This window comes from Rhopilema esculentum, chromosome 17 (assembly GCF_057945365.1).
Source record: "Rhopilema esculentum isolate cy_ngs chromosome 17, ASM5794536v1, whole genome shotgun sequence".
NCBI lineage: Eukaryota > Metazoa > Cnidaria > Scyphozoa > Rhizostomeae > Rhizostomatidae > Rhopilema > Rhopilema esculentum.
The window spans coordinates 1,873,789-1,890,341 of NC_142831.1; the positions used below are offsets into that span (position 1 = coordinate 1,873,789).

Genomic DNA, 16,553 nt, shown 5'->3' on the forward strand with positions numbered 1-16,553 from the left:
GAATCAGTTTATGGTCAGTGCAAAGTTTGTTCAAAGTTGGTAAGAGGTGAGCTGTTTTCTTCCAGTATAAGGTTAAAAGACAAAGTTTTCTGGTTTCCCGATCAATAAAGATGCATTTTATTGTAGATGTTTTCTATCTGTTCTTCCAGAAAAGTCAACTCATTTTACGTGTTTGTCCTTTCTTGATTCCCGATGTTGCTCCATTTTCTTGTTTTAGACTTTGTGCTTCTTTCTTTCCCCTTTATTTACTTTTCACTTGCTAATCGTTATCATACTAGTTTAGTTTTTTGCAAATCTTTGATGCAAAACCCATGCTTTTAACACGAACTTTTTTCTGAAGATGAAGCATAGTAGAATCTTGGCCTCATCTGGAATTGATTGTTTTAAATTAAGAATTTGACTTACAATATTTCTATGAAAAAGTCTTTACTACGAATTTTCTTTCTTTCAATTTACCAACTTCATTTTTTTTCAAGATGAACTATGACAATGATTACTGTTACATTTTCTTACATAAAGTTTTAATTTATAGCAAATGTTGTCTTGAAGTAGATCTAAAAGTCTGTTAGCGTTTAGAGAATGTGTTGTCTTGAAAATGTAACAGCTTTATTAAAGTTTTTCTTGTCAAAACAAAAAAACGTATTAGGCTAAGGTTCCAAAGAACTTTCCTCAAGGTGATTAATAGTAGTTCAGCATTCTAATAGAGGAATTTTCTTCTGAGAAATAATTCTATCTAAGATGATATTTATAAATAATTTCTGTAAGCTTTTTTTTGATTCGTGAAATTTTATCATAAAAATTTTTTCATGCCTATAAACAACCATTGTTGCTAGGTTTGATGGGCCTCTTCATGTGAATATCTTTAATGGACCAGGACATTTTTAAATTGCTTTTGTAGAAAACGGCTAGTAAAAAGTGAGCCTTGATTCAGTACTAATATTTTTCCAGACTGTTGTTGCTGGTGTTTTCGGTAAATGTAAATGGAGAAATACTTCGTCTGCCATGCAAGATCTTCGCCAATTTTACTGCTGTGCTTCATGATCACTCACTAAGTTCTACATTTCGTTCTTTGGACAACTTGGATGAGCAGTTGTGTGAGGCTGAAAGCATCATGGAGCATCGATGCAAGTCTATAAATTTAACCAAAGAGTTGGGTATTTGCCAGTTGAATAAAAAATCAGCACAGGATCCCAAAGATTTCATTGAAACACAAAAACGGGAGGGTTGGATATACTATTCAACCCGTTTTGAAGAGAAAAATGTGAGTTTTCTATTGAAATGCCTATTCGAAATTCAACTTCCTTTATAAATTTGAAAACTAATTTTGTGACAGAAAATTGTGAAAAGGGCACATATAAAAATTAGTTGAATAGAGAGAAGAAAGATGAACAACAAGTCATTGATCAAAAGGAGCATCAAACACAGCTTTCAATTTTTATCTTTTTAATCCTGCGAAGAACATGGCCCTTGTTTAGTATTATGCATGAGATAAGATTTCATTACAATTTCTTTCTGTATATTATCTTCTAGCCACAGCAAAGAATATCGCCTATAAGAAGCCATCTTCCCATTCATCAACCCATACATATGACGGAATAGAACTTGTGGCAAGCTTTGGAAATGATAGTGACAGGACGGCAGACTGGCAGAAATGTAGTTTCACCAGTTATGAAGAGCAGCCCTGGTGGCAAGTGGATCTTAAAAAGGTAGCCGCTGTTACACATGTTCGGATAACAAATTCTGTAGACTGGCCTACACATGATATAAACCCATTCAATGTTAGTGTTGGGAAGGCTAGTTCAAACGGGGGAAGAAACAATGCGCTTTGTGTAAATGGTGGAAAGTTGGCTAGCGGCGAGATGAAAACTTTTTATTGTCCAAAGCTAATGATGGGTCGCTACGTGAGTGTGTTTTTGAACTGGAAAGAATTTCTTCAAGTATGCGAGTTTGAGGTTTATGAAAGTATGTTTCAAATAATCTAATTTTTTGTGGCTGGTTTGTTAGAAATTTGTTTCAAATATTCTATCTTTCGTTTTTTGGCTCTTGGTTAAGTATATAGACCAGGCAATAACACTCAATTTGTTGTAAAAATACAAAGCTCTATCTATTTGTCTTCACCCAAATAGTACAGACAAAGTCTGAATGAAAAGATAATTTTTTCTTTTTCACAGGTTTTTGTATTGTCATAATTCTGACCAGTAAATAAGTTGCAGTTAAAATAAGATTAAATCCAAACGTGAAATTATTATCCAAACATAATGCCAAAATGGCAAAACAAGATTCTGCAAGGAAAATATCAATTGATCGATTGGCTTTTACTTTAGGATTTGGCATGCAGACTCACTTTAAACCAAAGCTTAAGTCAGCAAAAGTGATAAAAATTATCATTGGCCTCTCTAAAACTAAAATGCGAGCTGAAAAATTGATAAATTTGAGTATGGCTTGCAAAACATTTTTATATATGCATGTATATATTTTTGTTATCATTGATATCAGAATGTAGATCTCTTGAGACTCATTAGATGTTATGCCTTTTGTTTTCTACGTTGACATGGTGATCTGTTGCACTTGGCAAAAACTTCACAAAATGCTTTTACCAAAAAAGGCATGGAATGTGTGTTTTTTTCTATCAACAAATACCCAATGAATTTTAAAACCAAGTTTCAATATTCTTTATCCGACCATAATTTTGTTAACAGCGAAGATTTTGGCATATAAAAAGCCGTCCTCGCATTCATCAACTTCCATCATAGAAGGAATTCCATTAGTTGCCAGTTTTGGAAATGATGGTAACAGAACTGGGGAATGGCAAGGATGCAGTCTCACAAAAGCTGACATGGTACCCTGGTGGCAAGTGGATCTTACAAGGCAAGCTGCAGTCACAAGTGTCCAAATGAAGAATGGCGCAAATTGGGGTACACATAGAATCAATCCATTCAACGTCAGTGTTGGGGACGACAAGACGAATGGCGGACGAAACAATGCACTGTGTGTGAAAGACGGGACACTGGCCAGTGGAGAGTTGAGAAAGTTCGATTGTCCACAGGTCCTGATGGGTCGCTACGTCAGTATCTTTTTGAACAGGCAAGAATTTCTTCAAGTATGCGAGGTTGAGGTTTATGAAGGTATGTGCTTGAACTTAAGGCTTTCTTTCTAACATACCATAGGTATCAGACCAGAGCCTCGTTATTTCTGAGATTTAATGATAGAGGCTATGGCACCCGGGGTATTTCGAATATAGAGTAAAAACTCTCGCAGTCACTGCACTGAAAGTCTTTGCGTCTACAAATTGTTGAAAAATTTTCGCTGCCAATCGATCATGCGATACATACATTGAGGACAAAAATTTTCAGCGGTTAAAATTTCGGACAATGAACTTAGTTGAAGAAATTTGATAACCTGATGTGGTTTTGCTTCACACATGCAAAAGACTGTTCAAAATTTTCCTGAAAAATTCTCTGTCCGAAATTTTAAAAGTATGACAAATTTTTAACCATATCAAACAACGAAACCACATAAGGACAGATTTTCAAGAAAATTTTGAACAGTCTTTTGCATGTGTGAAGCGAAACCACATCAGGTTATAGATTCACATTTACACAAAAGTTTTAAGAAACTTGGAAGAATATCTGACTATTGGAAACATGACATGTCAAGAAACATTATGTACTGGAACGGCTCAAATTCTTAGTTTAGTGACTTATTAATTGACGATGAGAACAATAATGATAATTATTTGAACTGGTGGTCCTATTAACTTGGAAAAGGGCTTTTTTCAAAAATTTTGTTGCCAGTCATGTTTAACGATCGTAGACTTTGCTTTAGTCAATATATACTGCGCATGCGTGGGTCATACAAAATTTATCGCCGTGACAACCTTCCGGACAAATTTGCTACCCTGAAAGTTGTTTTACTCAATGTAGATTGCGATCCAGTCCTCCCAGGTGGTGCCTTCTATTTTGTATATTGATCTTAGCCTCTATTTGGTGCTTTCTGGTGACTGGGGGGTTGTACAATATAGAACAATTACATTCTTTGGCTTTAGTTATCTTGGACATGATATCTTCGATCATCAAAATGGCTAAAATGGCTTAGTACTACAAGAATCTAAGGTTCACTGTTCAAAAAAGTCTATTTTTTTTCAAAACTGTCAAAAGTTGAAAGAATGCATGGGCCCATTGTTGCTTTAGCTTTTTACACTTGGTACCAGACCCACATAAATTTGATCGCAGGACTAGAAGATTGGAGTAGAGGAGCAAAGGGATAAATATTAGTGAGTTCTATCAATAACAATTATAATCGTTTATAAACCACGCCCATATCTATAGACATACACATTTTGTCGGCAAATCACCAGTTTTGCAGCCCCCCCCCCCCATCAAAATTTTCTAGTGACCGCATTGGCGAAGGTCCCCGCTTCTCCGCTTAGCTTTCTATTTACGCGCGCGAAATTGTGTGGCTCTGGTACTGAGGGTACTTGGCCTTCCTAAAACCAAGAAACAGAGTTCTTTCAAGCAAGCTTCGGCAACACCATACTTTGTAAATTTCAAAAGCAACAAATGATGCTCCATTGGCATTTTCAAATCTAAGTAAACAACACCAGACTTTCATCAATGCAAGCACCACTTCAGCGTGCAGATCTCACCAATGTATAAAGATTTGCATTTGGCTTGAAAGGATAATCCAATATTTTTATTAATTTTACGCACATATTTTGGGGTGGTATCATTAAATTTAAAAATCCCTTACTGATACCTCAATCTCAGTTTGGGATAGCCGTAACTAATTATTGTTCTTATTTCGATAAATTTCTTGACTCCTTTTGCAAATTTCATGTTTCCAGCTATTGCTTTTACTGCATTCTTCTTAAAACTTCAAGCCTGGGAACACAATTCGCTGAATATCATACCCTGGGAACCAGACTCACTATATATGAAATAAAATAGAGAGTCTGGTTTAGTGCGCCCCATTCTCGTTCTGGTGTGCTGATATTAACCAATCAGGAGCGAGTGTACAGATTTCTGTACGTTCAAAGGTCACAGCGAAACAATAAACTTAGCTCTGGTGTAAAACATTGAACAGAACAGAACATAAATAAATGCTAGCGACCGTAACGATTGAGTTTGAAGATGCTGTTAAAACTGTACTCAAAGAATATTTTCCGCATGTTGTGGAACTGAACACAGAACAGCATTGAAAGCCTTGTTTGTAGAAAGAAGAGACACCTTCGCCATATTGCCAACTGGCTTTGGAAAGTCTCTGATATTTCAGGCTGTGCCTCTCGTTGCAAAGAAATTAGGCCTTGTAGTGAAATGCAGTAGATAAGAAACACCGCAAGGGAACAAACAACAACAAACACAGTAAATCAGTTATAGCTAATATTTCGCCCGGCATACGGGGCTTCGCTTGTCGTATTGGCCATATTTGTTGTGATGACCTTCCAACGTGATGATTCTAACCGCCGCGGTGTCCAAGCGCGCTGCCTTCACAGTGAGGAAGTAGACGTTGAAAGTACACATAATTTATGAGGAAAATTACAAAAGACTTTTTTTAAGTTGTATACGATATTTGATAATGATTAACATTTAATAACTGCATTGTGCTAACTTCAATTTCATGCTTCGCACATGTTTTTGCTGCCAAAGGGCGTTTTAAACCTGATTATATTGTTATCTTGAGGCAGAAATATCTATTACCACTGTATTAAAACTGTCGTCTTTGAAGAACTAAATAAAACACATTTGCTTTAAGATTTCCCAAAACTCCTCTGACTACTGAGTTTCTTTGTTATTTATCTGACAGTCTTGTTTCACAGGCCTAGTCTGTTAAATAGACTTCAGTTCTTTCAAGTAAGTTCACCAGAACGAGAATGGGGCGCACTAGACCAGACTCTCTATTATTTTATATAGTGAGTCTGGTACCCAGGGTATGAATATCACAACATTTACAAAGAGCTGACAATGAGCCTAGGTATTTCTATTCCGCAAATGATTCAATTTTTTATTTCAGCTAGTTTCTTGGGATGTATGACAAATAATGGTTTCCTAGGATTTATGTCAAATACTGGGTTCCATGAAGTTAATTTTGTTTAATTTTTTGTTAAAATTTGCAAGCGAAGAGTTTCTGCACATCATTTTGTTTAATTGAAATTATATTTTTGAAACAACTGAAAATATTTTGTGATAATAATACTGTCAGAAGTATGTATTAATGTATGAACTTTGCATTTTAGATGTATTCTGAAAAAAGGCTCAGAAATCACGATTCGTTCTCTATTTCCTGGCAAGCACGAATGCATTTAAAGTGAAAAGCAATATATCTAGCTACTAGCAGCCATAGTGGATTTGCACGATGAATTCAAAATGCACAAAGAATTCATGCTTTTACATAGTATGCACATGAAGCCGCAAAATGTATCCAGTTGTAATTTATATTGTTTGATTTTCATTACTATTCAGTACAGTAATTATGAACAGTGAGGTAGGAGGCACAAATCTTTTAGTTGTGACTTTTGCTAAAAGCAAGAGATTTCCATAATAAAAATCAACTTTATTCTCGAAATTTATCAAGTTGTAATAAGTATTGTATTTTAGGGTTTTCTGTATATTCAGTCAAGTAATTATGAACAGTGGGGTCGAAGGCAGAAATTTCGTTACCTGTGACTTTTGGTTATTCAAGAAATTTCAATTACAAAAAACTACTTTTTTCCGGAAAGATTCTTTATTAAAACTCCTTAAAAGATGGATAGCTTGATGTTTTCTTTAAGCTCTACTATCCGTCAATACAATTTTTGACTAAGAAAGAAAAAAAAAATTTCTATTTTTTTGACTTTGCTAAATATAGCAATGCAAATACCACGATGTGAATGTGTCAGAAACTGATGTGAATTATAGTGTTGTTATTTAATTTAAGCTATTAAAGTGTTGTTGATCATATGTAATAATACTGTTTGGGCTTTGTTTAGCAGTTCAGGGTTGATATTATTCAAAAAATTTAATTCGAGCTTAAAGAATCCTCGTAAAAAGTAAAGCTTACTAACTTAAAAGACAAGGCCAGAAGGATTTTATCAATATATTCCTACGTTGCAATAATTATATACGATTCATGGATCATTTAATGATATTAAAGAGTGATATACAAGAGTTTGTTTTCTAGTTTCCACAACCTTTCTATTTGCTATCCTTTACTAATTGAACACTTTTTTCAACTTCCGTCTTGTTTTATAAAGTAGTGTGTTGCTCGATCTTGGCTCATGCTACTCTTATAGCAGCAGCAAAATGCATCTAAGGAGACAGAAAAACTAATTGCAGAAGCACACAAATGGACCAAGGCAAAGTATTTTAAATCTAATTACGCAAAGCAAAGTAAAAACAAGTCCTTACAAACAGCAAACGCAAAGTTTTGCCCAAGGAGTCTTAAAACCGAAATCACTGTCGAAGTAAAGCCAAAATTCATAATGAAACATGAAAATGTTTCTGTTTAAAATCAGATTTTCATAAAATGCCCTTTATAACGTCAAAATCTAAATACTTAGTTTCTAAAGACTCGTTTATTCAAAATTTTGATTTGTTCGAATTTTTCATAAATTCAATTTCATAATATTTATCACTTTACAAGGTATCTTAGAGGTTTGCCTTGTCAAAAAAAAATGATATTACACAGGAAGGCATATTTTCACCTGCAACAACCTAAAACCATCGGCTGCAAGGGTCTCAAATTCCGTAAACAATGTAAATCAAATATTACCTATGTTACATGCATATTCCTTGCGAGGATCACAAGTACAATTGAATGATTAGAATTTTGAGACTTTTTTCTTGAATATTTGCAAAGCTGGGGATTATTTCATTTCGTTTGGAACTGAGTTAGCAACAGCTTGTTCAAATAATCAAGAAATAGAATTTCATTTGCATTTTATGAAGGGTCTTTATCAAAACCTATTTAGAAAATATATTTTGCACAAGTTGTTAAAGCAGTTCATGTACAGAAAGTGGTTTGGAGCATTCTATAACAAATATCTAATAAAACAAATGATTATCAAGGCAAGTCTTCTAGCATTAGGACTTCTTAGTCGTATTCCACATTTTGAACAAATGAAATCACTTGATTGTTAGTGGTAAGGATGCTCATAAATGTATAGAGTGAGCTGTTTTTTTCCAGTATAAACTAAAAAGACAAAATTGTCTAGCTTTCTGATAAAAGAAAATGCATTATTAAATGCATTTTTTTTACATTATTTTATATAGTTTAATTTTATAAAAAGTATTCACTTGGAATTCAGAGCATTCAAAAATATTCCCAAAGAATTCACAAAATAAAGAACTAATGTTTCAAAATCTTTTTAAAATTTTGAGATTATTCTGGCTTGAATGCGTGACAAATCTTAAATAGTTTGCTGGCAGAATAGAAACACCTGAACTGGTTAAAAATTGAGAAGAACTTCTTCTAGATGAGGAATTCTTATGGACAAGGAATTTTTAACATATACAACTTTCGTCAAAAGTTACTGAAATTTAGATACAATCGTTATAAACCATTGCCGGGTAACGTCCGCCATTAAGTCTGGCTAGCGAACTGACCTTTGGACTCTATGGCCGTCAGCCGTAGCGTTGGTGATTTCCGATACATGAAAGCCGTAATTTCACAATCACGCTATTCTAACGTCATGCCATTCTTTTATCGACATAAATTACACTGTCTATTATCCTTTCCATAATTATTCTTTGAATTTCGCCTATTATTTTCCATTGCCTAGCCCCGTTGGCTTTTTCTCAATGAACTACTTGGTCTGAAGTCTTCCTTCACAGTGAACGGAAGAAAGTACGATATTTGTTTCATTCTCGTTCATCATCGTACGCAAATATTCAGTCACTATAAAGTCATCAGTTAAATGGTAATCAATTCAGAAACGTAACAGGATTTTTCGGATATGGTAGTTCAAAGTTTTGAAGGATTTTTTAACAGTAAAAAGAGCGGTATCTGTAAACAACTAAAATACGGTGGAACTTTTTGCCAGAGCGTCTACAGGTGCTGATTTGGGTTTGTCTATCGTGATGGCTAGCCCAATTAAGTAGCTCTGTTTCAGGGCCGTAACTCCCAATGGAGACAAGGGGGAAATTTTTTCCCCAAGAAAAGGTAATTTTTCTTAAATGATGCATTTTCATTTGTCATTTTCCCGCCCTTTTCACCGTTGACGAATTGCGTCAGCTTTTACTCAGCCATAGCAGTGAACATCAGTATACGTGAGCTTCTCATCGATCTTCAAGCCTTTAAAATGAATATACAAAGTACCTGAGCGCAAAAGAAATTGTTCAATTGTAGTTATTTTAAGAGAATGGTGGGCTGCATTTTCTCTCAGTGGAATTTAGTGATATATTTTGTCGTTAACACAAATATCAATGCCGACAAGACAAGATTTTAACATTGGCTTGTAAAGGTAAGTTCATATTTCTTAATTATGTAGATAAACCAACTTTTAAGGTTTAAATACTTTAATTTTTCTGTGCTCCCTCCCCCTAATTATGAGGATTTGAAAGGGACAGTTTCAATTCTTTCTTACTAATGATCGCGAAAAATGTTTGCTGAGTACAACGGCAGTTTTTCCATCAATTCATCAAAGATTCAATTCTTTAAAGAAAATTTAGATTATCTTTCAGCACATTTGACACAATTATTTCCTGCGGGTAGTGGTAAAAACATCAAAAATTGGCCTAAATTTAGCTGCAAGGCAAATTTGTTATTATATTGTTGAATTCTGATTGGGTAATGGGATATGCAGAATTTTGGTCGCTCAGCCAATCAGAGATTTGGAACCTATGCTCACAGGATCCTAATAATTCTCGATGTTTTGATGACATAAAAGAGAGAAAAGTGAGCAAAGGTTATAAAATTAATGCAAAGAAGGAAAGAAATGAAAGTTATTTAATCTATGTTCTGACGATTTATACTCCAAAGAGAGTTACTCCAACGGAAAACCTTAGTATGTTTCATAGTGTTTGTTTTTTTCAAAGCCACTTCCACATGCCATAAAAGACTCTGCAAAGAACATACATACGGAATGATCATTATATAACATGAAATCTACCAATAACGATACTTTACACGAACCATTCTGTTTGAAATTCGTAAACCTCAATCTCACATACTTGAAGATATTCTTCCCGGTTCAAGAACACAGTCACATACCGACCAAGCAAAAAAAGCCTCGGACAATCAAACTTTTTCAATTCTCCGATTGCCAACGTTCCATCTTTTACGCAAAGCGCATTGTTTCGCCCGCCACTTGATCTATCATCCCCAACACTGATATCGAATGGATTGATTTTTTCTTGACCCCAAGTTGCGCCACTTTTTATTTGGACACTTGTGACAGCGGCTTGCCTTGTTAGGTCCACTTGCCACCAGGGTACTATGTCAGCTTTTGTGATACTGCATCGCTCCCAGTCTCCAGTTTTGTCACCGTCATTTCCAAAAAGCTGGCAACAAATGTAATTCCACTATATTCATGAGCAGATGAATGCGAGGACGGTTTCTTATAAGCGATATTTCCTTGAACGCCTGGAATTAAAGTCAAATCAAGGAATTTTATTAGTAAAAACATCTTACAGAATACTCCATCTTCTTCTTTACTGTCAAATCGCAACACAATAGTACCAGGATCATACAACGAGGAGCAAAAGTCAATGACTACCCTAGGGCCATTACAAGGAAACATGCACTGCTAACCCATTCAAAAAGGATTGATTGAGGTAAAATAGCCAAGGAATTTATACAAAATAAAATAATTTGGAATGGGATGTGGAGAGGAGGGATGTTCACAACCCCAATCGTAGCTTAACAGAAAGTTTAAAGAAAAGTCCGTTCAGTGAATGAAATGTTTTTGTAATATAAAGACAGTCAAGTACCAAAATCAGTAAAAACTCAGGCATTTGTGACACCTTGGTTGGTAACATATGTTATTTCTGTCTTAATAAAAAAATCAAGAACTCTTTAGGTAAAATTGTGCCTTGTATTGATTTTCACTAATTGTTTTTGGAAGAAGCATCAATTACAATTCATAATGAGAAAAGATCTTTAATAAACGCATAAAAGGATTTACTGTCCAGTTATTGATTACTAACTAAAGCTGTTGATTACATTGCTTTGGAAGTAACAACTCATACCTCTTCTTGCTTGTTTCTTAGACCATATAACGAAGTTTGATCTCTCGGTCGGGATATCTTGCTCAACTCTAAATCGATGAAAAATGTGGTTCTTGATATCCTTAACAACATAACGACAGGTGTTATCAAGGCTGCATTGATGGAAGGTCTTATGCAACATGCTTGTCGTTATCTGAGTTGGGTTGTGCACTTCTTTGAAAACAGATTTGCTTGTACTTTGATTCTCGTCTGACTTTATCGAAGCAACGCAAAAAATATTGAGAAGAAAGGTCGCGAGCATGAAAAGTCCCATTTGGACAATAGATTGATTGAAATCTTCCCTAGAAAAGAAATTAAATTGCTATTAACTTTAATTCTGAAAAAATATACGCAACATCTTTTTAAATCAAATAAAAATGCTGTGAAAATGTAGTCTTATTCAAAGATCTTACATACTTTTATCAATAACTTTTTAATTCAAAGATCAGACTTTTGGAAAACTAAATGCAGTACACGTTATAGAGATGTTAATATCTTTTGGTATTGTGGATTAGAAATGTTGTCAAGGTTGATCTAAAGGAGAGATCTGTGTTGGTACTTAAGGCATAGGCATTTAGGGGAAAATTGTGTAGATCGTGACTTTCTTATCTAAACAGATGATACTTGAGCGTTTACCATTTTTCGGTACCTTGTTACTAAGCTAGGAACTAAGCCCAAACTTGTAGGTGTTTGGAGAGCAGTTGGCATTGTTTGGCATTTTTGTTGACCCTTGAGAATATCAAATTACCAAAAAATATGTGATAAGACCTCAACTCCCCCCTGGTCATGTCCTGTCAGCAAATTTCTTCGCTATTACTCATGCGATGTTTTGTTGCAGAGCTCGAAATGATCGAAGCTTAAAAATGCTTACTCGTAAAATCTGAACCTAATAAGCCCATTTGAAGCAAACTTTGCGAAGAAAAAATACCTGATTTTGAGTCAAAGGAAATGGATGGGTAAGCACAGACAAAAGGGTAAGATTTTGATTACCGATTATTATTCATCAAATTTCCGAATAGTTGGAGTGAGGAACATTAGACTAAAAATAAACGAAAAGTTACTTTCAAATTGTTGAATTTTTTCTACAACTGTCTCTGTTTCCAACCCAGCAATACTTCACTCCTCTTTATGTTAAATTATTTGCGCAAAGAAAAGATGCGAATCTAAAAATAAAGAACCATTTAGGCCGCACATCATTTGATTAGGGATTTTGCTGTTTGTTAAGCTAGACAATTGAATTATTCCACCTGCATGATTAATGCAACTCCTTCGTATTCTTCTAATTTGTCCATTGGCAATGAATCCAATCCCATATTACCTGAACAAGTGCAAAATATATCTAGCAAAGAATTTCTTTTAAACTCAAATTCACAGCGATAGACATAGGATATCTTTCTGGAAAAGTTTCAAAGCTGTTAAAGGTTGCTTAATTCTACCCAACTGTATACAATTATGCCTTACGATAGGCAAGCAGGCGTCTTGTAAGAGTGCAGGGATGAAAATGGGGAAGTGGAAGATGGAGAAGGATACTTGCCCCCTATCAAACAACTTTCCAGAAATAATTCTACACTTTGTCAATGATTACTAATTACGCTTCCAAAAGGGTCTTTCCTAAATTTTGTCCTGAAAAGATACGACAATAATCCTAGAAACTTTCCAAATAAACACAATTTTTTGGTTAACTCACAAGAGCAATTTCTTTTTCAGTACATGAAATTCAGAATATGTTTCTGTTGAATTTGGAAGAATTTTTTTTACAAAAAAATATTGTAAAAGCTTGGTGCAGGAAGAGAAAAAGTTCAGATCGATGGTTTGTACTTCATCCAAATACAATTCAACCCCCCCCCCTCACCTGGGATAATGGCTTTGTAAAATAAGTGAATTCCATTTTTCCTCATTTTTCCTCCTCCCCTTAAACCTAATTCTTATCACCATAATTTCCTTTTAATTAGATTTAAAAATTTGACATTTGTAAAATTTTCTTTTATATAAAATGAATAGAAAATAATCTGAAGGCTAATAAAGCAATAAGATTTCGATTGAACAAAATTTAATCGAAGTCTCTGTTAGTGTGATCGCTTGAAAGTGCTGATAAAGCCTTAGGGTTTTGAAGATATGATTTAATATTTTTTTTCCTTGATTAAATAAACAAAATAAAGTTCAACAACAGTTAATACGCAAAACATAAATCAATGCATTTCAATACAAAAATATTCATCATCAACTGTTTACACATAAGATTATCAAGAAACAGGCTTCGATTGGATTTAAAAGTGCCTATTTATTTAAACTTCTTCAAAATTTGGAAGTTGCGCAATTTAATAAATCAATCGATTTGCAGCAAATGACTAGATGCAATTAGAATCTTAAACAACAACAGATCCTTCCAGTTACTAAAGCAAAACTCTTATTATAGTGTATGTTTGTGTTATTATATTCTTATTATTCTAAGCAACAAGAACTTCTGCAGGTTGATTAAGTAATTAAATTTCGGCAAAAATATTAAGGAATTGCATCTGAAAAATCTTTAACAACAACAGTGTTTTCAACAGTGTTAAACAAATGCAAATTTTTTAAATTTAATGATAAATTCCGATGTTGTCAAACGTAAAAACAGATTCCAATTTCAATTTATGGCAATTTTAGAATCAGTTGATGGTCAGTGCAAAGTGTGTTTAAAGTTGGTAAGAAGCGAGCTGTTTTCTTCCAGTATAAGGTTAAAAGACAAAGTTGTCTGGTTCCCCAATCAAAAAAGATGAATTTTCAAATGTATGTCTTGATTTTGAAATGTTATATTATATATGTTTTTCTATCTGTTCTTCCAGAAAAGTCAACTTATTTTACGCGTTTGTCCTTTTCTTGATTCCCGATGTTGCTCCATTCGCTTGTTTTAGACTTTGTACTTCTTTCTTTCCCCTTTATTTACTTTTTACTTAGTGATCGTTATCATACTATTCTGGTTTTTTGCAAGTTTTTGATGCAAAACCCGTGCTTTTGACACTAACTTTTTTCTGAAGATGAAGCAACGTAGAATCTTGGCCACATCTGGAATTGATTGTTTTAACTTAAGAATTTGACTTACAATATTTCTATGAAAAAGTCTTTACTACGAATTTTCTTTCTTTCAATTTGCAAAGTTCATTTTTGTTTTCAAGGATGAATTGTGACAAATATTACTGTTACATTTTCCTACATAATGTTTTTAATTAATAGCAAAGGTTGTGTCGAAGTAGATCTAAACTCTGTTAGCCTGTAGAGAATATGTTGTCTTGAAAGTGTAACAGCTTTATTAAAGTTTTGCTTGCGAAAACAATAAAACGTATTAGGCTTAGGTTCCGAAGTACGTTCCTCCGGATGATTAAAAGTAGTTCAGCATTCTAACGGAAGATTTTTCTTGTGACAAACAATTTTATCTAAGATGATACTTATAAATAATTTCTGTAAGCTTTTTTTTGATTCGTGAAACTTTATCATCAAAATTTTTTATGCTTATAAACAACTATTGTTGCTAGGTTTGATGGGCTTCTTTATGTGTATATCTTTAATGGACAAAGAGATTTTCTAATTGCTTTTGTAGAAAACGGCTAGTAAAAAGGAAGCCTTGATTCAGTACTAATATTTTTTAGACTGTTGCTGCTTGTGATTTCTGTAAATATAAATGGAGAAATACTTCGTCTGCCATGCAAGATCTTTGCCAATTTTACTGCTGTGCTTCATGATCACTCACTAAGTTCTACATTTCATTCTTTGGACAACTTGGACGAGCAGATGTGTAAGTTTGAATGCATCATGGAGCATCGATGCAAGTCTATAAATTTAAACAGAGAGTTGGGTATTTGCCAGTTGAATAGCAAATCAGCACAGGATCCAAAAGATTTCATTGAAACGCAAAACAAGGAGGGTTGGACATATTATTCAACCCGTTTTGAAGAGAAAAATGTGAGTTTTCTATTTAAATACCTATTTAAAATTAAACTAACTTTATAAATTTAAAAACTAATTTGGTGACAGAAAATTGCGAAAAGGGCACATATAAAATTAAATTGAAAAGAGAGAAGAAAAAAGAACAACAAGTCATTGATCAAGATGAGCATCAAACACAGCTTTCAATCTTTATCTTTTTAGCTCTGCAAAAAACATGGCCTTAAACAACAAGAGCTTTTATTCTCGTAAATTTCAAGACTAATATAGCACTAGTGATATGTTGTGATAGGGCTAAAAATTGATCATTCATGAAATAAAACTTTTACATTGCAGGTTGGTCAATATTGCCAAGCAAATGATCCTTGCAGCGCCGGACATAAATGCATTGACACTTGCTACTGCCCAGGGTATGAATGCATCGGTAAATACAATAGTAACTACATTGGTATCAAGCTCCTTTACTTGAGTCAAAGTAGGCATCTTTCAAGGTACAAAGCCTTTGTTTAGTATTGTGCATAAGAAGAGTTTTTGTTACAATTTCTTTCTGTAAATTATCTTCCACCCACAGCAAAGAATATCGCCTATAAGAAGCCATCTTCCCATTCATCAACCCGTACATATGACGGAACAGAACTTGTGGCAAGCTTTGGAAATGATGGTGACAGAACGGCAGAGTGGCAGAGATGTAGTTTCACCAGTTATGAAGAGCAGCCCTGGTGGCAAGTGGATCTTAAAGAAATAGCCGCTGTCACGCATGTTCGGATAACAAATTCTGTAGCCTGGCCCACACATGATATAAACCCATTCAATGTTAGTGTTGGGAAGGATAGTTCAAACGGCGGAAGAAACAATGCGCTTTGTGTAAATGGTGGAAGGTTGGCTAGCGGCGAGATGAAAACTTTTTATTGTCCAAATCTGATGATGGGTCGCTACGTGAGTGTGTTTTTGAACAGGAAAGAATTTCTTCAAGTATGCGAGCTTGAGGTTTATGAAGGTATGTTTCAAATAATCTAATTATTTGTGGCTGGTTTGTTATAAATTTGTTAAATAAGTTATCTTTCTTTTTTTGGTTCTTGGTTAAGTATATGGACCAGGCAATACCACTTAATTTGTTGTAAAAATACAAAGTTCTATATATTTGTCTTCACCTAAAAAGTACAGACAAAGTCTAAATGAAGAACGAAATTTTTTTCTTTCACAGGTTTTTGTATTGGCATAATTCTGAGCAGTAAATAAGTTACAGTTAAAATAAGATTAAATCCAAACGTGAAATTATTATCCAAACTAAATGCCAAAATGGCTAAAAAAGATAATGTGACGAAAATTTCTCATTGATTGATTGACTTTTCATTATGGATTTGGCATGCAAGCTCAAAATTATCTTTTACAATTGATGTACATGCAAATTGTCTTAAATAACTGTCTATTAAAACCAAAACCTAAGACAAA

The 16,553-nt window shown here is 34.1% G+C and overlaps 2 protein-coding genes across 2 annotated transcripts in view; both read left to right on the top strand.

The window, feature by feature from the left end:
• Positions 1–16,553, top strand: part of LOC135691497 (uncharacterized) — a 66,195-nt gene that overhangs the window by 45,390 nt on the left and 4,252 nt on the right. Inside the window, exons 1-4 of the mRNA XM_089113350.1 lie at positions 13,507–13,949; positions 14,807–15,119; positions 15,438–15,525; positions 15,673–16,098. Coding sequence (XP_088969476.1) covers positions 13,936–13,949; positions 14,807–15,119; positions 15,438–15,525; positions 15,673–16,098 — 841 coding nt within the window. The 5' untranslated portion in view covers positions 13,507–13,935. Of the gene's footprint in view, positions 13,950–14,806; positions 15,120–15,437; positions 15,526–15,672; positions 16,099–16,553 lie in introns of the transcript that reaches the window.
• LOC148958130 (fucolectin-1-like) lies at positions 1,971–7,795 on the top strand. The gene is made up of 2 exons (XM_089113361.1): positions 1,971–3,125; positions 6,233–7,795. The coding sequence occupies exons 1-2, from the start codon at positions 2,837–2,839 to the stop codon at positions 6,241–6,243; spliced, it is 300 nt and encodes a 99-aa protein (XP_088969487.1). The 5' UTR covers positions 1,971–2,836; the 3' UTR covers positions 6,244–7,795.